At 35.6% G+C, this 23684-nt stretch overlaps 1 protein-coding gene across 6 annotated transcripts in view; it reads left to right on the top strand.

The window, feature by feature from the left end:
* The window catches only part of SESTD1 (SEC14 and spectrin domain containing 1), a 48828-nt gene that overhangs the window by 16246 nt on the left and 8898 nt on the right, over positions 1-23684 (top strand). For 5 of the 6 annotated variants that reach the window (XM_068196008.1, XM_068196007.1, XM_068196005.1 and 2 more), the window contains 10 exons: positions 2353-2443; positions 4251-4364; positions 11530-11643; positions 13087-13184; positions 13545-13600; positions 14073-14284; positions 17912-18034; positions 21238-21432; positions 22037-22151; positions 23285-23444. In XM_068196008.1, the coding sequence (XP_068052109.1) occupies positions 2353-2443; positions 4251-4364; positions 11530-11643; positions 13087-13184; positions 13545-13600; positions 14073-14284; positions 17912-18034; positions 21238-21432; positions 22037-22151; positions 23285-23444 (1278 nt within the window). The remainder of the gene's footprint in view (positions 1-2352; positions 2444-4250; positions 4365-11529; positions 11644-13086; positions 13185-13544; positions 13601-14072; positions 14285-17911; positions 18035-21237; positions 21433-22036; positions 22152-23284; positions 23445-23684) is intronic. The other variant, XM_068196009.1, reaches the window with a different exon arrangement.

The following is a 23684-nucleotide window of genomic DNA, read 5'->3' as shown; positions in this document are numbered from 1 at the left end:
ACTGACAGCTTATAGGGACAGTTTTTGGTCCTGGCTTCCAGGGATTGATCTTTATCATATTTTTTTTTCTCTCATGTGCCACTGTTTTATAAAGAAAAGGAGCCTCTCAGATAAATGTTTGCTTTTGTATCTTTTCAAATTTCTCTTCTGGAAACAGAGCAATAATGGCATAACTAAAGATACCCGGTGTACTTTGCATATTGTAATCTATAAATGTTTATAAAACACAGTTAGAGGATCCAGTGTTGGGGTTTTTTTGGTAGATAGGACTTCTAAAAATCGTGATTGGTGAGAGAGAAGCAAAGAATAAATTCAGATTATTTAAAAGTAAAACATCAAAAGGTATATGAGTATACTGCACAACATTTTAGTTGTGTAAGTTTTTTAAACAGCTTGTTTTCTTTTGTAAAGTAGTGAAACACCAAATGGTCATCCACACAAGTCATGTCATTGACTTGAGGACTTGGCTGTATTTGTGGAACAGATGCAGGCATTCTTGTTCTAGTAAGCATTAATTATTCCACAGTCTCATCCTGATGTATGTCTTTACATACATTAGTGTAACAATAACTGTCTAAAAGCTGAACCAAAGTGCTCTTTGTATTCAGTAGAAACTGGGAAATCTATTTGAAAGTGAAGTCAGTGTTCCCACATTTAATGCTCTCTGTCAGTTGTGGAAAAAATGACCTCTCTTCTATGGTGGCAGTATGGAAAAATCATTGTCGTTTTGGTTCGCATGTTGTTTTTCAGTGGGAAATGCAAACTTTGGCCTAAGCACTTCTCTTTTTTTTTTTTTGTTCTGGAAAGATTTTCTGAACAGTGTTTGAGGAAAATAGGGGAGGGATATTGTCCCAAACCCAGATAGCTGTCCAAGCAACATACATAGTACTTTTTTCCCCAAGTTCTATGTGTAAGGTAATGTAATATATTTGACTTTTAATTCAGTTGTGCGTGGTATACAATGCACCTACAACTGGTTTGAGATCTGCAGTCTAGTGTGGATTGCTGGCTGTGTCCAGAATTGGCGAGGCATAACTGCTTAAAAGTGTCTTGGGTAGAATTTCTTTGGAATATGTGTGTAAAGCCATTCTAAAATTTCAGACAACTTATTCCTAGTGTTGAAGTATACTGTTATGCCTTTCTTTGATGGTATTTAAAATTCTCAGATTCTGAAGAGGTCTGTTCAGAACTGAAGAATAAAAGTGGCAACATTATGATGTGTTGTCTGCTCATACTAAAGTCTGCTTCCTTTGTTGTATTCTCTCTGTTGTGGCTCAAATCACCAAACTTTTAACTTTTTATTTTAACTTACATACAAACACTGACATTGGCTAACCTTTCTAGAAGTGATAAGAGACTTCTGAATTTGAAGGGTTGTGTATTTTGTTGGGTTTGGGGGGTTTTAATAGGGTTAGTAGTAGAGGAGCAGATGCTGATACTGCTGGATTTCAGTGAGCCTAAGGAAGTCATGTCTCAAGATGCTGTAGTAACACACTTCACCTTATTCTTCAGAGCAATAGCATTGTGCCTTTTGAGTTGGTTTTGATTGGAAATTGCGCTAGTGAAGCCCAAATGTTCAAACTGCTTCCAGAAAAATCATGTGTCATCTTAGAGGTTCCTTAAAATCAAAAGCATTCATGGAGTGTTTAAATAGCCAAGTTGAATTATTTTTTCCTAGATTGGCTAGTGAAGTGCCCTTTTTCCCCTTTTTTTTTTTTTTTAACTTCAAGGTGAATTTGTCTTCCACCCATACATTATGAAGCTCAGCTTAAATGTGAAATAAATAACAGTTAATTTCTTGTTGTGAAGCATAATGCTTACTGTTGCATGCCTTGTTTTTTGTAAGCTAAGGAGATCACAGAAGTAGCTTTGTTTTATAATTGCAGATTTGGAAAAGATTACATAATGCTTTCCTATCTCTCATAAATGTCATGGGTTTTATTTGCTTATAACTTTGCCAAGACAAGAATTTCAACCTAGGACATGACATCTAGTGTGGTAACAACTAATGTTAAACCATGGGCTCACTTGCAAGTCCTCTTCTGGATGCTCCTTGTAAAAACTGACATCCCTTTGTCTTCCTTATGACACTGTAAATTGATCTCTTTTCTGAGGATTTTGTCATGTTAACAGTTATGAGATCTTTTCAGAGTTGCTACAGTTACTACAGAGCATTAAGATTGGAAGTTATTTTATAAATGAGTAAACTTAAGGTTTATAAGACAGTGTTTCTATGAGGAAAAAAGCTATGTAGCTGTATTTTACGAGGGGCTTGAAATCCAAAGTTGTCATGGTATGACACTTGTTAGAGTGAATTTTATATTTTTCTAAGTGTTTTTTTTTCCCTTTTAGTGAGAAGTGTAAAGCTCGAGGATTCACTGTGATAGTGGATGGTAGAAAATCTCAGTGGAATGTGGTAAAGACAGTTGTGTTAATGCTCCAGGTAAATAAATATTTATACATTCATAGTTGACTGATCAGTTTTATGATGTGAATCCAATGGCTGTGTTATTGTAGAGACAGTAATTTCCTTGAAATGTGGTTATGTGATGAGTTCTGTGCAACAGGAAGAAATTCTGAAAAGCAGATGCTCAAGAGAGCAGCTCACTCAAGAGAGAGACCAATTCTTTATATGCTGAGAACACACAATTGTAGACCTTTTTCTGAAATGGAGTTTTAGTTTAAAAAGTACACAAATATGCTCCTGGCATCACCAACTGTGAGCAGTAGGAATGTGTGCAGGGCTGCAGTTCACACAGATATTGCAGCTGAGCAGGTTTTGATGCAGTATATGCTGTACTGCCTGGGTTCCTTTGCAGTAGGATATAGTTGACTTAGTTGTGGATCATAATTCCAATCACAAATTATGTTGTGTGTACTTCAAAAAGTAGGACAAGAAGAGAAATGACAATTTCCAATAAAATATTCTAAGAAATATTATTTTAACTCTTCAGGGCTCACAAATGGAGTCTTATTTTTGCTGAGCACTATAGATTATTTTCTGGTCTCAGTGGTCAAAGAAAATGTGAGATACAGTATTTTTAACACATTAGAACACTTGGACTACTGCCTTTCTTACTGCACAGATGGTTCCTCTTTATCAGAGTAGTTTTCCTCTCAGACTTAGGTGAAGCCTCAGAAAGTGTGTCAAACACAAATAATTTCTATTTATTTTTGTCCTGCTGGGTCATTGTTGCTTCTGGGTTTTGAAGTCTGTGTCAAGGTGTCTTTCACCTATTCTTGACTAAGATGGTTTTCCTATTAATAGAGTATTTGAATCCCTTGTGTTCAGATTATGATCATGACTGGGTTTTGCTTCAGCCACCGTGTGGTTGTGAGGTTCAGTGGGAGGTGCAGCTAGTGGGGAAGGTCAGCTCTTTGCCCACACTCCTGTTTTCCTGGCTTCCTGGCAGCACTCAATCCTGCCTCTGCAAGGCTTGCAGAAACATGGGTTACACATCTGGCTGGAGTTTGAGATGGAAACCATAAGGAAGATTCTCCTATGTGAATTGATCGCTTGTGCAGATCACATGAGATTTCTGTCTGCTTCATCATTTGTAATTCTCAAAAACACTTCTGTGTTCAAAATATTGCCTACTTATAAATAGGTTTTGCATATTTGTTAAAATGGAGCAAGAATGAATTAGGTGCTTTTGTTGCTGATTTCTTTAACTTCTTTTGAAAGTTATTTCTTTAACTGAGAAGTGTTTTCGTGGTAGTACTTTAATAAATTAATATGTTGAAATGTTAATATTCAACCTTTTCATTTTAGTCTAAGTAATATGTACTAAAGAAGTATAGGATATAATCTTGACATGTAATCTAATAACAAATAAACAATTTTTTCCTAACTTTATGATTACTGTTTCCTTCTATGTAGAATATAACATTGGGGGAAAGCTTTGTTTTTAATATTTCTTCTTCTTTTTAATGAAATACCATAAATTAAATTAAGTCTAGCTAATAGTTCAGTTTTCTGTACTAACACAGCACAGACTAATGGTTTGTCCTTAGGACTGGTATAAAGAGGTTATATTTTCTTTTCAGTTTTGACACAGTTTGCTATGAAATCTTGTGCAATGTTACAAAGCAGGGTGGAGCAAATACATGATGTAGATGAAGCAGGCTTCAATTTCTGTCTGCAATTTTTACATTCTTGTATAGATGATGAAATCTAAGTGGAATTCAGTTCTGTGGTAAAAGGTGGTTTAATCTTGAATATTTTACTTATTTTTTCATTTGTTTTACAGAATGTTGTTCCAGCTGAGGTGTCACTTGTTTGTGTAGTAAAGCCAGATGAATTTTGGGATAAGAAGGTTACACATTTCTGCTTTTGGAAAGAGAAAGATAGACTTGGCTTTGAGGTATGTTGAGCTTTTGTCTACTTCAGTCGAAAATACTGTTTCTAAAATACTGATGTAATTGGATGACAACTAAAGTGTCTTTAAAGTAGCTGTATTCTTGCTGCTTTGTGGATACCCTTAACAAACCACTGTGGCTTTTAAAATTTTCCAATTTTTAATGAGACTTTCTTCATTGAATATTCTTAACTTAAAAATGTATGGCATTTAATTCTCTGCTTAGCAAGAAAATAAATTTCTGTGATACATATTGTGGGTGTTTTGAGTCAGAAACAGTTGTACAGGATTTAGTGTGAATTTTTTCATGACTTCTCTAATAGGCTAACCATGTATCTCTAATAGAGATACATGGTGTATGGTGTCACTCTATCAGCTGTAACCATTCTGACAAATACCTTGTTTGTATTGCATGCATCTTCTCTCATTTTGTGAGTTCTTTGACATCACAAACAGGTTACAGATCCCTTGCCAAATTCAAGCTGACACTGTTCTGAGTTGTGAGCCAGATTGTGTACAAGAGACTACACATTAATGTTAGCACTTCCCTTGTTGTCTTTGGGAGGTTAATGGAAACCTCAAATTTTCCTGTCTTTTTAGTAAATATCTGTGTCATCAAACTTTCCACTTTTTTTTTTTTAAGCTAATCTTGTTTGAACTACAACAGGCATGTAGCATGCAGCCCAGTCACATTGTCTTTAATCAAAAACATGAGTGTGGTGGTACCCACTTTTATAAACTAGCATATTGCTTGGAGCCACATCCAAGATGAGAATTTAAAAAGCCTCTGAACTAACCATCTGTACTCAAAAATATGATTTAAGAGCTGCTGGTTAGAAAGTGACTTAAGTTTGCAATATTCAGTTTCACACAGATCTTTCACAACGTAAGGTAAATGTCAGAGTCCAGAGAGCAGCAGTAATAAAGGCAAAGCCCCTCTGTAGAAGTCACTGCTGTGTGATTTAGGCTCTCTTTTCCCAGCTACACTCCTGTAAGGTTCTTGGGTAAGTTCAGGAAGTCTTTGAAGTCATGATATGAAAGTATGTGCCATAGCAGTTGTTAGTGTATATATGATAGGGTTGATAGTTTGGAAGTTAGTCCTTCTAGAAGATTCTTCCTGGGTTTTTCTTTAACATGACTCAGCTAGAATATATTTTTATACAAATAAGCAGAAAGCTTACAGAAAATATATCAACAAAGCAGGGACAATTTTACATGACTATGATAATAAAAAGATTTTTTGTTTCATTTTAAAGTTTGGCTAACTGTCATTAAATGATAATCCTTTAATTTAGTAATCTTAGTAATTTTATAAAGCATGTTCTGTGCTAGAATCATGTTGGCATTGTCAGCATAAACCACTGGAATTATGTACCCAAACCTTTTGGTTTATGTTACTTGGTTGCAGTCAGGAAAATTGTTTCAGTAAAAATGACCCACCTTCTCTGGGCTCCAAATATTTGTGTCAGAGGCAGGAGTATGTCTTTCCTCTATTCCAAATACGAGTGCAGAGCACTGATAAGGCCATGGAAGGCTCCAACACAAGCACAAATCTACAGGTGCATAATTTTGCATTACTGGCAGTAAAAACAAACAACACCCAACTCATGTTTTGGATCACAGATTAGATATGTGTAACTGCTAGGAAAATTCAGGATTGGTTTTACGCCAGTGAAATAATTATGAACTAAAATTGTAATTAAAATATGAAATCTTTTTATTCACTTGGGTGTAATCTCCTTTTATTTGAAGTAAATGCTGTGTAACTGTGATTTCTAATGGGGCATCACATCTACCTCCTATTTCCTACTACCTGATCTGTTCTTAATACCTTGCTTAATATTCCCATATGAAGCCATTAATCACAGTGTCTTCCTTTCTGTTCAAAGGCAGAGATCCTCTGCTTCAGAGTGAGATGTGGTGATGATGAGTTGCAAAGCACTGAAAGTAAATGTGGGAACTGAGATCAAACAGTACTGGGTGGATAAGTACAAAGAGGTGGGCTGATTCAGCTGAATAAAAGCTCATATATTTATTTCTGGTTAGTATTAGTGTTTGGTTTTGGACCTGCCTCAGGACAACTCCTGTTTGTCCTCCAGCAGAACTTTCTTCTGTAACTTCATTCCTCCCTTATTAGCAATCAGTTCATGTGTTAATTGAAGCAGTTATATCTGGTCCTGAGCCATGCTTCACAAGAGGAGAATTGTCTTCATTGTTATAAAGCTGTCTTTCAGCTGAAATGTTGCATATATGACACTGTAATACTTAATACCGTTAATGCTTTGAAAGATTGAAGGACAGGATTTCAGTATAAAAATTGCTGTGTTTTAGAGAGTTGGGAGGTGGTGCTTTTTACTTTTTTATTAATATACTCTACATAGTAATGTGAAACAAATCACTCCTTCAGTAGATGTAGTGTGTTGTATTTGAGCATGAACTTTTCTTACAAAAACAATGAGCATTACTGGAAGAAAAAAATTACCAGAAAAATAGAAGAAATGTACAAATTTGTACACAATGCAAAATTGCCTATAGATTGGTGAGGTTATTTCACACATGTCAGTCATTTAAGGAACATAGAGGAAAAATAATCTCTGAGCCTGATTTAGATATTAGATCAGTACTTTGAAAATCAGTTTGTCAGGAGCAGGAAAGAAGAGGATCTGCTTGCTGTCCTTATCCTTGTGGAAATCAGGGAGCAAAATTTTAAAAGTTCACTGAGAATTTGGAGAATAGAAATTAAGTGCATGAAAAAAAGGAATAAGAGAAAGGAAAAATTGGGTGGTAAACTAGTATGGACTAGTTGAAAAAATTAGAGTGTGTAGCATAAAGATCTTTATAATCCTGAAGTCCAAAGTCTAAGTAGTTCTAAATGCTGCACACTTCTACTGTAGCAGCTGACAGCTCTAAGTCTCTAGTAAAGAGTGTCAGAAATGTCTCATGATAATTTATCTGCAGCATCTGCTCTGAAAAATACCAAGTCTTAATTTACCTTTTAAGAATTATGCTAATGAGCAGAGTATTGCTCCACAGACTAAAGAATGAGTAACACTTTGTAGAAAGTATCTAATTTTTGTCCATTTTCAGTTTAGTGTTTTAAGACTGAGGCACCAGAATTTATAGCTTTCATGGACTTTCCTAAAAAAGCATATGGAAGTTCCAGTCAAAATTGTTTATTTAACTGCATGTCTTTTCATCTGTATGCATCTCTGTTGCTGTTTTAATATGGGAGGCAATTGGTTCTTGGGCAAATTAAGGAATTGTTTTTGTGGAGCTGGGGCATGTAAGCCTGCATTTATGTCACATCCTGTATTCTGTCCAAAGAAAGTGTGTTGAAAAATGCAAGAATCTTTGCCTATTTTCTCTTCTCTGAGATGTAAAAATGAGAGTGTGCTAATTATTGTGAGCCCTGGAGGGTAAGGTGAGTGAGAGGGTAAAACCACAAGTGAAGGAGGCAGTTCCTGGGAGTGGAATTCATCTTATGTTTATCTAGGTTCTGCCAACTGTTCTTGGGTTTCTAGTATGACAGATTTCTATTGCACTGGCCAGATAAATATTTACCTAATATTTCTTGGTGTAATGTTAAAGAAAATTATCTTTGTTTAGATTAGTGTTCCATATTAAATAAATAATACCCTACGCTACTCAGTGTTTAATCAAATAGTATTCCAAAAAAATGATGGTAATAGTATCAAAAAATAGGATTATTCTCCTCAGGAGGAGGTAGCCTTTGCTTTACAGTTCTGTGGCAATGAAGATCATATTTAGATTACACTTGTTTAAATTTTATATTCTCAAGGGACATGTGTGTTGTTCTCTTTTGGAAAGTAACTACTCCTTTTCAGATTCAGTAGTGTGGCTGCTCTGATATTACACACTTCAGAAAAAAGCTCCTTGTTACTGAAATTTTACAGCATCCTGTTCTCAAGTAGCTCCTGGGTTTGACTCTATGACATTTGTATTAAAGAGCTTTTTCATTTCTCCCTTAAGAGAGAAAGTTCAGATGGATGTATTTAACATTTTGGGGGCACTTTTACATGTTCTTTTCAATATCTAGAATTCTCTCATCTTGACTTCTGCCTCTATCTCCTTGTAGATGATCAATGAAAATTGCAGAAAACAGAAATTACATAGAGAGGTCAGCTTACTGCAAACAGTATTTAAAGCTTTTTTATTACAAAAGATACATGTTGCATGAGTCAAAATCATGTATTTTCACTCCTGAGAAATAGAATTTTGCACTTAAGGCACAAGACTTTGCAGTCCTGTTTTTAGCTTTGTCTTTCTTCTTTTGCTTGACAGCTTTTACAGAGGCTGTTTTGATTTTATTAAAAATACAGCACTTCTACTTTTCCCAAAACACTGTTCTGAGTTATTCCTTTAAAGGCTTTCACAAGGATTTAGCAGGCCAATATTGGATAGAGCAAGTTTACTGATTAGAGTAGAGCAAGGATGAGAGCTGCTACCACTCCTCCAGGTTTTATAAAGAATGGAATCTGAGTGCAGATGATGATTCCATGACTCTGGTCAGTAGCAAATAGGACATGTTTGAAACCTGCTGCCACTGTGAGCTTATTAGCTGTCCCTGTTGGCACAAGTGGGTGGATCAAGTGGGAAGGGAAGCAAAGATTAAAGGATTCAATAATTTATACTTTTTTTTTCCCCTGTTTTACCATCTGTCCAGATCTACTGGTTTCTCCCTTGGGAAATTTAAGCTCTTCATTTTAACATCTAGCTATAATCTGCTGTCCAAAGGCTTTTATTTGGATTATGAAAGCTGCTTTTTTTCTCTCTTTTTCTGGAGTCAACATAGTTTGACTTGGAAAACAAGGAGAACAAAAAATCATTTCAGGTGCAAGCAGACAGGGTTATTTCTGATTTTACAGCTGTAAATTACCTTATCTTTACCTGTGGTAATACTTTGAAGGGTGAAATTCAAAAGCAAGGGTGAAACACTAATTCATAAAGAACAGCTTTTTCTAGGATGTGGTATTTTGACTTCTATTTTCACAAAAGGTCAAATATAATTACTCTGGATTTTGAAACATTTTGGAAACCTGACAGCAGAAGTTTGCTGAGCTTGAAGTAGAATTCAGATCTGTAAAAGTGAAGTGTCTTCTCACTGTCCACATTGCATTTTTCAGCACTTTTTTCTTCTTTGGCTCTTGGTCCGTGTACTTACAGGCTGTTAATCTATAGTAGCTGATTAATTATTTCTGAAGCTTCAGAGAGGCAAACTGCACTTTTGACACCTCAAAAATATCCAAGCTGATTTACTAATTTAAAACATATAGAGGATGTTAGGATAGCACTGCCACTACTTCAGGTTTAGAGCAAGAGCTAAATTCTGATCAGGAGCCCTCATTTCTGCCACAACCTAGTGAAAAATTCAAATGTTTGTTTATATTGTGAAAGGTTCACACAGGATTTTAGCAAGTAGCCCAGTGAACAGTCAATAAACAGTTTAAGAAATAAGTGCTTTTTAAATGAGAAACATAGAGAATGAATGGGTTTGGGAGTAATGCTTTAAGTTATAACAAGGTTTATTAATGAGGTGGAAGTTTTATTTTTCAGAGTTTTTCTAATAAGATGTAGAAAATTTGGGTCTTGACCAAATCTCTTTTCTAGGTGTTTATTTTTTGTCAGAAGATTATTTTTTCATATGAGTGAAGTAAGTTTTTGTGCAGGCTTTGCTCTTTCAGAATTTTTTTTATTTTAGAAAAACATCTCCCTAGTGGAAGTTTGAGGGCTATCCCTTGCCCACTCTCCTTCCTGAAGGATCTCAGTTTAAAAAAATCTAAATGAGTGGTCTTAATGCAGTCCATCTATTTTGTCAAGTCTATTTGGGTCTTTTCAGAACTTGTATTTCAGTAATAAGAACCAACTGCCCTGTTTGCTTTAGTTCCCATACCAGAATGTCCATACCAAAATTAGTTTTCTTTTTTTTAATGAACTCATAGAGATGAATGTTAAAAATTACCTAAACTATTAAGTGTGCCAAAAGAAGGAAGAACAAAGGCTTTTTTTTTCTCCTTTCTTGGATGTAGAATCCTCTGGGGTTTGGGCTGGTTACTGGCATTACCTAAAGAAACTACTAGCCAATTCCATTTACAGCAGCCATGTACCATTAAGAGTACAGAACAGTAGTGTATATTTGGATGTTGCTGAAAGGTTTTCCTCTGCAATAATAGACCATTTGTTTGGAGCTACTCTGAATTCTGTAGTTTCAGTATCTGCAGGGAAATGGAACTGGAATAGAAGTCTCTCTCTAGCTCTTTCCGCGTATTCTTGTGCCCTGCAAAAGTATGTAGATGATTTGATGGGTTATAGAAATTTTCTTTTCTTTTTTTTCTTTTGTTTCTTGTTATATATTCCCAATATGCCTGCTTCAGTAGAGAGGTTGTTTTTGGGTGTTTTTCCACAGGAGTTATTCCAGGCTTGGCCTATCATTCATCAAAGCAAGCTGTGCTGCCAACTTTTGGTTTGGGCTTATATGAATAAGGCACATTCAGGAGCCTCTAGAATGCAGAAACGAAGGCAAGAATTTAGTTTTCCACCTAGCAGTGGACCTGTGTTTTCCTGTATGCCCTGATGTAGCTGATGAACTAAATTTGTCTCCTGGGTGAACAACTCAGGCTTTTAAGCATACTAAGATCTGAATTCTTGACTACTCATGGAAAGAGTATGATTGATCCAATTTTTGCTGAGCATGTTTGCACAGTAAATGCAGGCACTTAACTTTTATGGCACAAACTCACCTCTGGGACTGAAAGTATTGCCAGAGAGTGGTAAAAATACCGAATGCTTTGCAGTATGATAGCCTGCTACTATATTCACTAGAAATAGATCATGTGGTATATGACTTAATCACAAAGCATCAGCTTCCAGCAGGAAAACAGATATCCAGGGAACACATTGCTTATTTCCACTGTAAATAGACAAGGTGGTAGAGATGATGCACTTAAAGGATTATGCATGAGGCATACACTGCATGTCAGAATTTCCTGTCTGGTTGAGGCCCACATTAATTGCAAAGAGCCATATTTCATTAAAACATTTAGCAGTAAAATCTGAATCACAGAAAGATTTGCTCAGTATCTCTAGGCACACCTCTCAGATACTTAAGGTAAGTGTGAGCATTACCTACAAATGACCTCTTTTATTGTTGCAGGTTATTTTAGTATCTGCTAACAAGCTGACACGATATATAGAACCGTGCCAACTAACGGAAGATTTTGGAGGAACTCTCACCTATGATCACATGGATTGGTTGAATAAGAGGCTGGTTAGTTATCTGTGTTTTTGGGGTTTGGGGGTTTTTTAATGTCTCCTTCTTGAGCCCTGAAATTTTTATTTGTGTATGAACTGCAGAGTGTGTAGGAAATGGTCACATTTGTAGTTGTGCAGTTCATTTACATGAATAGTCTTGTGATAAGTAACACTGCCTTTACTCAAGGGATGACAAAGCTAATGTCATCAATTTGTTGAACAACCAGTTCCTTAATGAAGCTCTTTTAGTAACACTAACTCTAGAAGACCCTGAGTATGTGGTATAGTTGCTATAAAGGGAAATTGGCTACTCTAAGAAAAGATCAAAACAAAGAGAAAAAAACCTGGACTCTGCAGATCCTTCAGGTTTATCTCTTAGGTCTTGGTTCCTGTGGGTTTAAGCTGTTCTACACCAAAACCTTTGCTGTCAGTGCAGGTTCCCCCACAGACCAAGAAGTAGTAAATGTCCAGGAGCAACTGCACCCTTTAATTATTAATCAGCACAAATTTTTTAAGCAGCTGTTGGTGTGCATAGCTGTCCAGAATGTTCTTAATATTTTCTTCATTGATACTTGCTTTTCAATTATTTAAATAGAATTTTCAAACAATATTTAATCTTCACTGACACAGCGTGTTCCCTTCCTGTGTAATCTGTTCTTAAAATGTGTGTCTCCATATAGGATCTCCAGGTGTGTTGCAACTGCGCCTGCTTTCCTCTGAAATTTAAGTAGTCCTAGATAAGTTAAGGAAAGTTCATGGGCAAGCTATTGATTAATAATTTAATAACAGCAGAAATACCTGAAAGTTACTGTGCATGTCACGTAAGACACCCAATCATGCTCAGTTCTGTTAAAAAGCAAAACCAACCCTCAGAAGTCAGGTACAGAGGAATTGTCTGAACACTGCACAGTGTCTTGTCTGTACAGGTGTTATCTGAGATCAGAAGCCCCTGAGTTCAATGAAACTGATGAGGATATTTTATTCTAGATAATCTTTCTGTATAATACATTTTCTTTTATTTTAGTTATTTATTACAATATGGTCCATTTTAATAGTGATTAGAAGCTGGAATCTTTACAAAATTATTTTAATCCTTGCAAGTAAGCTGGCCAGTAGTTGTGTAACATGCCTTGATTCTCTAGCATTATTAAAGGCTTAAATGAAGATGTAGAATAAATAGGTCCCTAAGATTTTACAAGTTTTGCAGATATCTCAATTTTTTTCAGTATTCATTATATTCAGTGTAATATTTACTTTCTCCCTAAGGAATCTTCGTGCTCTTAAGTGTTCAATGAACAAAACTTGGTTTTTTGCTGTTTCCTCCCTACCATCTGAATGCTGGGAAATAATTACACTGTATAGAGACTGAAGTATACTAATGGAATTACTGAATAAATTTACACTGATGCCTTCAGCTAGCTAAAATTATTTCTTAAATTAAAACCTTCCTCTTATTTAGGTATTTGAAAAGTTCACTAAAGAATCAACATCTTTACTGGATGAGCTTGCGCTAATTAACAATGGAAGTGATAAAGGAACTCAACAAGAGAGAGAGAGGTATGTGATTCACTTTTTGAAATCAGTGCTTTTGGATTATAAAATTGCATTTGAATTTCAGAAAAATACTGAAAAAATGATGCACCTTAAATACCTTGAAACGTGTAAAGAATTTCTAAACCTTTATAATGTAGACTACAAAGTAAGTGAGTGTGTAGATGGACACTCATTCAACTGATTACATGCACCTCCACTTGTGTTTTGATTTAATGAGTTAAAAAATTGAGGACTTCACTAACTGAGAAAAAAACCTAGTCTTTTAAGACCCTTAGGTAGTTCCAGCCTTAGCTGAAGGTTTTAGTGCTATTACAATAAAAATTTTAATAATGTGTTTGTTTGTTTTTGTTTTTTTTTCCAAAGATCAATAGATTTGAACTTCCTTCCATCAGTTGATCCTGAGACAGTATTGCAGACAGGTATAGTAAGTCAAAAAATTAGAATGTTGGTCAGTAAAGTGACATAATTCATTTTAGGACTCAGTGTCCTAAAATGGAAGCACAGACGGCACAGTTGTTATCTTGGCCATCTTCACAATGTAACAAGCTTATCGACTGCTGTATTCTTTGGGTTTAAAAAAGTGATGCTAAGAAATGGAAGAACTCCAAACATGTCTTTTTAAATACTTTTTCTATAATCCCACTAACATCTTTACAATATTACCATAACTTTTATGTTTAATTTTGGGAATGCTTTGTTTCTTGCTGATGTCAATATATTTGCCTTATAGAATGAATTCATCTCAGTAGCCACCAAATGGTTACAATACAGAAAGCATTTTGCTGCAAAAATGCACTTGTGGCAGTTTAAAAGCAGGCAATCTTACTACTTATTTTTATGGTTTTTTTCTTTGAATCTAGATTAACCACATCATTCTGTGTATTCTTGAAGGTCACGAGTTACTCTCTGAGTTACAGCAGCGTCGGTTCAATGGATCTGACGGAGGGGTCTCCTGGTCTCCGATGGACGATGAGCTGCTGGCTCAGCCACAGGTCATGAAGCTGTTGGACTCCCTCAGAGAGCAGTACACCCGCTACCAGGAGGTTTGTAGGCAGCGAAGCAAACGCACACAGCTAGAGGAGATTCAGCAGAAGGTGATGCAGGTAAGCTTGGAGCTCTTCTTGAATGCAGTGAGGTGGAGTTTTAAGCTCAAGTCTCAGACTGTGATTTCTACAAAAATTCGAGGGGAGACCTTCATGCCTCCCCTCACTTCACAAATGTCAGTGTGCTGGTTTCACACAGTGCTTTACATTTTGGCTGCTACAGTGATTTTCCAAAGGCTATTCTGATATGTGGAGGTTGCTATAAATGTGCTCTCTTGCTTTGGGGCTGTCCCTTGGCTGGGCACTGTGGCAGTGCATGGCTGCATTGTTGGAGGCGCAAATGCCTGCCCTGCTGGCAAAGAGAGGAACACCTTTGACTGAGCATCAGCTTTCCTTGAGAGTTGAAAACCTTCCCCTACCCACGTCATTAAAAGTTCCCATTACTGACGATAAGCCATTATTTAGTCCTTTCTTTGTCTGATGCTTGGTGGTTTAAACTAAGCTGAAATGCTTAAACTAACTGTATTTCAGGAACACCCTGACAAGAATGAATATAAACTTCCTAATCAATTGCATGTTAAAGGTCATGATGTACTCTCTTGGTCCTTTGGAAACAGCCATGTAATCAACACTTTCAGCATTTTCACAGAAGAGTCTCAGTAGAGAAAAATCAAGGAAATGGAATTAATTTATTCATCTTGTATTTATCACTTGAAATTAGATATGTGTATTTTTAAGATTCTGTGTAGTTTGAATATGCAGAAAATTGAATTGATAATTGCTTTTAACCTTTTAACATTGGCATTTCTAATGCATGAGCAGAGTGCATGTCGAGTACGTGCACTTTACAACATTGTAGATATGGGTAAAAATAAAAACTAATCAATTTTGTGATGTCTAGCATTGAAAATAGAAATCTACCAAGGAGATAATTTTAATTTCTATAGTAATTCGATTACTGTAAAAAAAAAATCTAAAAAGCAGATGTCATTTGTTGATATATTGAGCTGGAAGTATTAAAAATATATGAAATATTTATATAATCCTATATAGAGCATATCAGCACAGCTTTGGATATTATTAGGTGAAGTTTTTTTCCCTGTGTTTAAGTTTTAGTGGTTGAACAAGATGTGATTTTTATTGTACTTTGGCAAACTGACATTGTTAATGCATTTAAATAGAATAGTTTACAATTACTCAGCCTCATTTTGCAATATTTGTAGTAGAAATAGTTACTTTTTTTGCTGTGTGTAAACTACAGATGTTACCTGGCAAGCGAATTGAGTTTCAATGCACAGGAAGAAAGTGTTTTGCTCTTTTGCCAAACAAATCAGGTCTTTTTTTTAAGTGTACTTAAAAGCTTTTTAAATGGCATACAAATATTTGAGAAAAACTTTCTAAATCTAGGAAATTATTTAATTTCCTTGGGTTTTCAGCAAAAAATTAGGCTAATAGAGTTAAAGGCTAAAAGTAGGAAGCTAATGATGTACAGAAGGAAGCCGACAGAGGCCAAGTGCTTTGGAATTTGTTTTGACAAAGTAAACAGAAGTTGCCATATAACAGTACTTGCAGTACTTTAATTAGAGTGGATGTTTTTCCCTTGTGCTGCTGTTGTTTTCTTTTGTCTGTGTTTTGATTTTCTGCTAGCTTTCTTTACAGTTACATTCATATTTCATTATTTGTGTACCATCTTATATTGCTGACCACTCCTGGATTGCTTTTGTGTTCCTGTTTCAATTTCACTATTTTCTGCTTCTCCTTACTGTGGTGTGCTCAAAGCCCTCTTATCCAAAACCAATTCTCTCCCTTATGCCTTCAATATCCTACCCTCTCTTTTGAATTACCCCTTTTGCTTCTGTTCCATGGTTTTGTTTCCCTCTCCTTTGTCTTTAATTTTGTAATGTAAAGGCTGCAATGATTGTCAGATGTTTTGTAATAAGCAGTTTTTCTAAACGCTGCTTTTTATTATAACTGTGTAGGCTAGGATAAACTCTGGCTTTGTCCCTCCTTAGGCATGAGTGTTAATTACTGGTTTTCTAATCTTAATTCACAAAAATAAATGTGACCTCTTGCAGTAGTCTTGTCATTAATGATTTTAAAGTTTCTTTTATGAAAATTACATCACATTTTTCTTCATGTCCCCTAGTAACTCTTCCCTCCTCAGTTTAAGCATCTGTCACAAGAACGGCCGTGTGCTGGCCTAAGCAGTTGCAGAGTCAATGCAGTAGTTGCTGCAAACTTGTAATGGGGAGGTGGTCTTGGCCAGAGAGGGCAACTGCTGAGCAGTAGCTTTGTCCACTGTTTCAGACTTGAATGAGAACTGTCATTTCCATGTGTAAGTTTTCCAGGCCAACTCTGACCTTAGAGGGGGACATCTGGGTCCCTTCACTTCTAGGTCAGTTCCATATTTAACCCGTAACAGCTGTGCAGAGGTGCTGAGCACAACAGGAAGTTTCTCTTTAAACAAAAAGAACCTGCAACTGTAGAGTCTTAATTTGTCCTAGAAATGATAAAAGCAGGGAAGACTCAGAATGCTTTTGGAGCAATGAATATATGCTCTGAAACGGTGTTTTGGCATGGGGCAAAAATGGGCAGCGTGAAGGCAGATACGTAATGACTCACAGATGGAGTGAATTGAGTAGCCTTCTGTAATGATGATTGTTCCTGATTGCTGTTGCAGTGCAGTCTAGCAGCACTGGGAAAATGGTCCAATTAGTCCCAGTTTCATTTGTCTTCATGGTTGTGGGGTTCCATTGTGTATTGTATTATGTTTCCTGAAAATCTGTGTGAAGCTGTTTTGTGATTGATGACTAACATTAAAGACAGGAAGTTGGCTTCCTATGCCTTTTTATTAAGGTTCAGAATCTAGAGGTGTTCCTGCATGTCCTTACTTCAGGACTCCAGTAGTGGCTTCTGCACTTGGTTTCATTGCAGCTATCTCTGTTTCCCAGATATTTAAAATTTTTTCAGGAAATTTTTCCATAGATATCATCTGATAATTCAAATTTGTGTAAGGAAACCAGAATTTAAGACATTCTGCTTTGCTTTGAGTAATATTTACATCAAAAAATAGTTTCAAAATAATAATAATAATAATAATAAAAGAAATCCAATACTGTAGTCAAAAGTTGTGTTGCTGTGACCCTGCAAAGACAAATTCCATGAGACGTGGCCACAAAAACTTAGTAACAGGTTTCTGTTATTTGAATAGAGTGAGTTGATGTGCAAGTTTAATTTTCGAACAGGTATGTATCCTGTACTTGAGTGTTAGTTTATTCAGCAAAAAAAGGAGAAAGCTCTCAGGTGTGGGGTTGGATACAACTGTGCATTGTAATGACGTGGGCAAAAAAAAATCTGGTTTGAACACAAGAGATCCATTATCATTGTGCTTTGAGCTCTTTCATTGACAAGAGATAGGAAATGACAATTGTTTGAAAAATCTTGTCGTAGCTTCCACCTGTTTTCATGAAGTTGACAGGCTAAGGTTAACAAAAAGTAGATTATACTTAAAACTTTGAAGGATGTGAATGGATTCAATAACAAGATTTTTACAGAGCTGGAAAATATCTTTTTTTCATAAACATATGGGGGTTTCTAATTTCTGCTTGTTTTACAAAATTCTGCTTATACCATTTTTTGTATAATTGATTTGCTACTTTGTTTTTATCATCTTTGTCATACTGACAGGTTGTCAATTGGCTTGAAGGACCTGGATCAGAACAGCTAAGAACCCAGTGGGGAATAGGAGATTCCATTAGAGCTTCACAAGCTTTGCAACAGAAGCATGAAGAGATTGAGAGTCAGCACAGTGTGAGATTTCCTATACCCTTTTCAAGTATCAAAATAATTCTAAATGCATGTAGTTATGAGCAAGGTATTTTGGTTATGAGTATCTAGGAATTTTGCATAGTGCATGATGTTCTGAGTTACAGAGGAAATTACCTGAGCAGTTATAGAACTAATATGGTCATATTATATAGATTTGCATCTTATTTTTTTCCATTGTAGAAAAACACAGATTTCTGTCTGCGATTTTTCTTGGGTTTAGTATGTTACAGCAGTTCTTAAATTTTCATGTAGAGTAGAAGGAGTAAATTTACGTTCTCCTCTCTACCAAAATGTCTGACAAGTCCCGCACTTGTCAGGTGAATAACTTAATGTTCTTGTCGCTATTAGACAACTCTTAGCAATAGCTGAAACTGGCTTAAGGCTTTCATTGATCAAGAATTCATGTTCATAAAGAAATCATGAGAATGCTATTTTGTAACTACACTAACCTGATGCCTTTGCTTCTAATTTTGAGTACTTCCTAAGCTTCAGTAGAATTTTGTCTTCCATCAGATGATTAACTGTAATTAGGTTATGAATATTCAGTGCTCCCAAAAGGAGTTTTGTTCACAGTGCTGTTCACCTTTTCTGACTTTCCTATGTAGACAATGGAAATTCTGTCCACTTTTCCTAATTGCTGTTTGTAGTCATGACAACAAAAATAGTCACTGGGTTATAGTTTTTCAGATGTAATTTAAGGGAAAAAAAAAACAAAAAAAACCAGACCTTTAGACTGAGAAACATAGCACCCTAGACTACAGTAGTCTGTTGACTCCACCTTCAGTGAGTATGGTTTCCTTGCTGGATGCAGCAGTGTAGGTGTCCTTGTTAGGTTAAGTAAATCCCATCTCCTCTATCTTGTCATTGCTTCAAGCTCTTCAAGCATTGTGGAAATCAGTATCTTCTGGAGTGTAAAACATCATGCAGTTGATATCCTAATTGGAAGGGGGGAAAAAAAGCCCCACAAACAACCTAGACTACCTACTTCATTGACAAAAGTAAATTTCAGTGTCTTTTAGTTATATTGGTATTTCAAACTGAAAAGAGAAACGAAGACTGAGCATACTTTGTTTTCACTTGGATATCTGTAACCGAGAACTGTGATTTAGCCGGGGCTAAATGCAATCAGTGAAATCCCACTGAAGTTTGCAGGCTGCCCTACAGTGTGCTGAAGCACTGGCAGCATGGAGCAGAGCTTGGTTCTCAGCTGCTGGCAGGAGTTTGCAGAAATAAGAGTCAGAAAAAATATTTTATATCAAAAGAATTAATTGGAAGACCGCTATTCTGCCTTACATTTGGATGCCTGTTCAGAGATGAAAATAATTTTTTGTCAACAGTGCTAGAAAAATGTACTTTGCCTTTTCCTTTGATTTTTAGTGTATGTTTCCTCTTTCATTGTTTTCCTGTTTTTTCTCTCCTAATAACTGAATTGACAGTTTGTATGCTTGCTTTTTTTCATCCCCTTCTGTTTAATATTGATTATAGTATTTTGAAGAGATTGTAAAAATGTTTGATTTGTTTGGAAGATGCTTTTTTACTTCAACTTACTCTGAAGTGACAAAAATAATTTCCATAGGGTGTGTTCTTGTTTAGTTTTTTGTAGGGAGAGGGTGGTTGGATTTTGGGAGGGTTTTAATTTTCTGATAGTTTTATTCATGTGCAATACACTATAACTGTTGTTTTTGAGCAGGTCTTTGCTCCATGGGTTTGAGCTGTCACATACAACTGTGCCTAAATTCTCCCATGAAAAAGATGAGAAGCACACTTTTTGTATCTGGTTTGCTGGTATCTTAATTTTACTGATAGCTTGATCAAAATTAATTACTGCAACTCTTACTTACTTTAATGCTAAAAATAAAACTGGAAAAAAAGAGAAACAAAACCCAAAAGCCCTAAACATATTAATCTAATGTTTTTTATTTCTCATATTGTAGTTTGTATGTTACATTTAGCTGGATTTGTATGTTCAGTGTTGAAGAGCTATTTTTGTGAACTGATTGTGCTGAATCTGTGTATCTGTAGTACATAGGTCACAATGGAAGATGTTTTCACATTTTGTCATCATTTATTCAGCTCTTAAATTTTTGACTGATTGCTAATTTAACTTTTTCATTACTTTCTCTTTGTTTCCCTTCTTGCTCTTTTCATACTCTTTTTTTTCTGTGAGCAGATGGTAGAGGCAGCTTTGGGGAAAAAAGAAAAAAATTCACAATATGGATATTTATACTCCGTTTTGCATGATTTGTAAATAAATGATGCAAAAGCTGAAGACATAATTTACAAACTTCTAAGCATCCCAATAGAAGCGAGACAAGAATACAAATTAAATCAAATATTGTAGGCCAGTAGATGGTGCTGTTCCATAGAAATGCATAGGACATTTCAAGGTCAAAATTAGAGCTGTTGAGCAAACACATTTTCCTTTACAGACATCTCAGTCATGCAAGACATGAACATGATCTGGATGAATCGAGCTGTTTTTAAATCTCACCCAATTGTTAAATATTTGAACTGTTTTCCTCTGCAAATACACCAACAGGACAAGATAACTAAATCTTGTATATGTATTCAGTAATCAAGCCATGTGAAAAAGAAATCTGCACATTTTGAATTAAATAGTATAAAATGTTCCTTAAATAAGTAACAAGGATCATTTTGAAGTTTCTGTGCATGGACTCTTGTTCAGAAGATAGAGATTACTTTCACTTTGTCAACAGCAGTATTTTTCTAAATATTTTAAGGAAATTAATTGCTAGTTTCAGTCATGTCACTGAAAGTAATGCCTGGATTGTCCTGTGAACAGCTTTTTATAATAACAGATTACTTGGCAAGAATGATCTTTTGTTTCAGTAGACCAGTACAGACATTTAAGCACTAGAAATTTGTTTTAAAATGGTGAAATTCCTTCTCTGGTGAAAGTTTGTGCTGGGACTAGGAGCCATGCATTGAACTCTTCCTATCTTTCTACACTAAATTTCTTATTCTAAATGTGTGTATTACCATCTACTAAGCACTTTATTGAGAGTTGATTTGAAATCAGGAATATTTTTTCCTTCTCTGTGAGATAGTGCAATCTGTAATAACCTTATTCAATCTGAGTATTAGTCTGCAGTTGGATGTTGACCATTTAAGAGAAATAAAGTTATATTTGGCATTTTTAATTCTTCATCTTCTTGTGTTTCTAGGAGTGGTTTGCTGTTTATGTTGAGCTTAATCAGCAGATAGCAGCTCTTCTAAATGCAGGGGATGAGGAGGACCTTGTGGAATTGAAAGCATTGCAGCAACAGCTGAGTGATGTGTGTTACAGGCAGGCCAGTCAGCTGGAATTCAGGCAGAACCTATTACAAGCAGCACTAGAATTCCACAGTGTTGCCCAGGATGTAAGTGTTTCTTTTTATTTTTTTAAGGCACTGTCAATAAATTAGTGCCTTAATATTGTAAGTGTTGAATACATTGGAAAAATTTTCAGGGAGATGGGAGGAAATATGTCACTTGGAAAATGCTGTAAGTCATCATTTACTGTAATTGAAACACTGAGAAAATTGGCTCCCCCTTGTTTTTAGGAGGGAGGTACTTTGTAATATGTCTTACATTTCAGTAGTATTTGAAATAAACAGGTTACTAGTTGAAAAGTAACTTTTTGCCCCTCATTTTTTTTTTATTTAGAGGCATGTGCATTGATTGGACTGGAATTTGTTGTACTTTTCATAGTTTCTTTTTGTAAAATGGCATGTTCGTATCCTATATTTTTCTTAAAAAACAAGTGGAATCTTGGCTTCTACTCTCCCACCATTTAAAGATGTGTGCTCTTGGATTTCTACAAAGCAGATGGCTCATTTATCTTTCATCCTGACTTGAATTTCCTGTAGCTGCAAAGAGAAATTTGAAAATGACAAATTTCTAAACATCTAGAATATTGTAGAATCAACCATCTGAAGCTCAAACTTCATTTTAAATATCAGCATTTATGTTCTTACATTTTAGTTGTCTCAGCAATTGGATGGTTTACTAGGAATGTTGTGTGTGGATGTAGCACCAGCAGATGGAGCATCAATTCAACAAACATTGAAACTACTGGAAGAGAAATTGAAAAGTGTTGGTAAGGAAGATATTTCTGCATTTCAGACACACACATTCTAATGAGTGCATTACAGGGGGAAGAAAGAGTAATCCCTTTTTAAAAAAATCACCAAAAAAGCGGGGGGAAAAGATCTTACAGCTTCTGATTCCTCACTATGTAATGTTCCACTGAGCTACTTTGGGCTGATTTATGCCATTTACTGTGTGGTAGTTTTATCTGGGGAACTGATCTGGAATGGTTATCTTTTAAATGTTTTACATCTAATATATATATTTGTTATATGCCATTATCATGCATTTCATCTGCAAACAAACTTCTTTCCCCCATTAATCTTCTTTAGTGACTTAGGATTATAGTGCTTAGATGATCTTTTTGTCTCCAGAACTGATGCCTTGATGATTAAGGTTTTATCCACTCAGTTTTCGAATGTTTGTGCTGGGTGTTTTGCAGTAACTTTGAATGTATATGTTAATAAATGGCACATTGAAGGTTGTTACACTGTCAAGCATATGGAATTATTTCAGTTGGAAGGAGTCTGCAGTGATCAGCTTGTTCATTAAGTTGTGGGAGAAAGAGCTGCAAAGAAAAATAATTTATGGTAGAAGTAGGTATGATTGCAGTATAACAGTTTGATGCATAAATGAGATATTCCTTCAGGAAAACAGATAGTAGAGCTGCCAAATAGGGGATGTAACAGCAGATCCCAAGGGTTGACAAATTTCAGTGTAGAAAATTGTGTCAGCCATATCAGATGTATTATAAAGTAGTAACTTCTGCCAGCAATGGAAGAACACTTAGGTTGCAACTGCTTAGCAGTGATAAATATTTTAGGAATTATGTAACTGTGTGGATGAAAGGATTAATTAGCTATGTATATGCTGAAAAGCTGACATGCTGTCAACTTCTATTCCTTTTCTTGTTATCTGCTAGGTCATAAAATACCAAAGCCTTAGTTCTTTGTTCATATAGACAAATGCTTGCTCAAATGTGAGTTGGAAAGGGCAGTGAAGGACATAGTAATGTCCTTTTCATTTTCCAGGTTCCAGTCTTCATTCCTGTATGATTCTGTTGCATTTTCTCTCTCCATTGAGATAAAAACCCACCAAAACTCTGAGTGATCACCGACCTTTTTATTCCCTTTCTCATATTAGACTTAGGCTTGCAGGGCTTGCGTGAGAAAGGTCAAAGTCTTCTTGATCAGATATCTAACCAGGCATCATGGGCCTATGGGAAAGATGTGACCATTGAAAACAAAGAAAATGTGGACCATATCCAAGGAGTGATGGAAGATATGCAGCTAAGAAAACAAAGGTAAGAGTAACAATTAGAGTCATTAAGAATTTTGTGTGTTAACAAGTCACTTTTTATGCAATTTAGTTTGTTGTAAAAAAGCCATTTTATTTTATGTTCAGTTAAGGGATACAGTACAACTGTCATTTATAGTTGTAGTGTATTTGAATGGGACAGAAACTTCCCTGACTAATCTGTTGTAGTGTATTCCTAAAAACAAGCAGCTTTTATATTTTGGTACTGGATGGAGTACTTGAATGC

This window comes from Anomalospiza imberbis, chromosome 7 (assembly GCF_031753505.1).
Source record: "Anomalospiza imberbis isolate Cuckoo-Finch-1a 21T00152 chromosome 7, ASM3175350v1, whole genome shotgun sequence".
Classification (NCBI taxonomy): domain Eukaryota; kingdom Metazoa; phylum Chordata; class Aves; order Passeriformes; family Viduidae; genus Anomalospiza; species Anomalospiza imberbis.
This window is presented reverse-complemented; position numbering and strand designations above follow the sequence as displayed.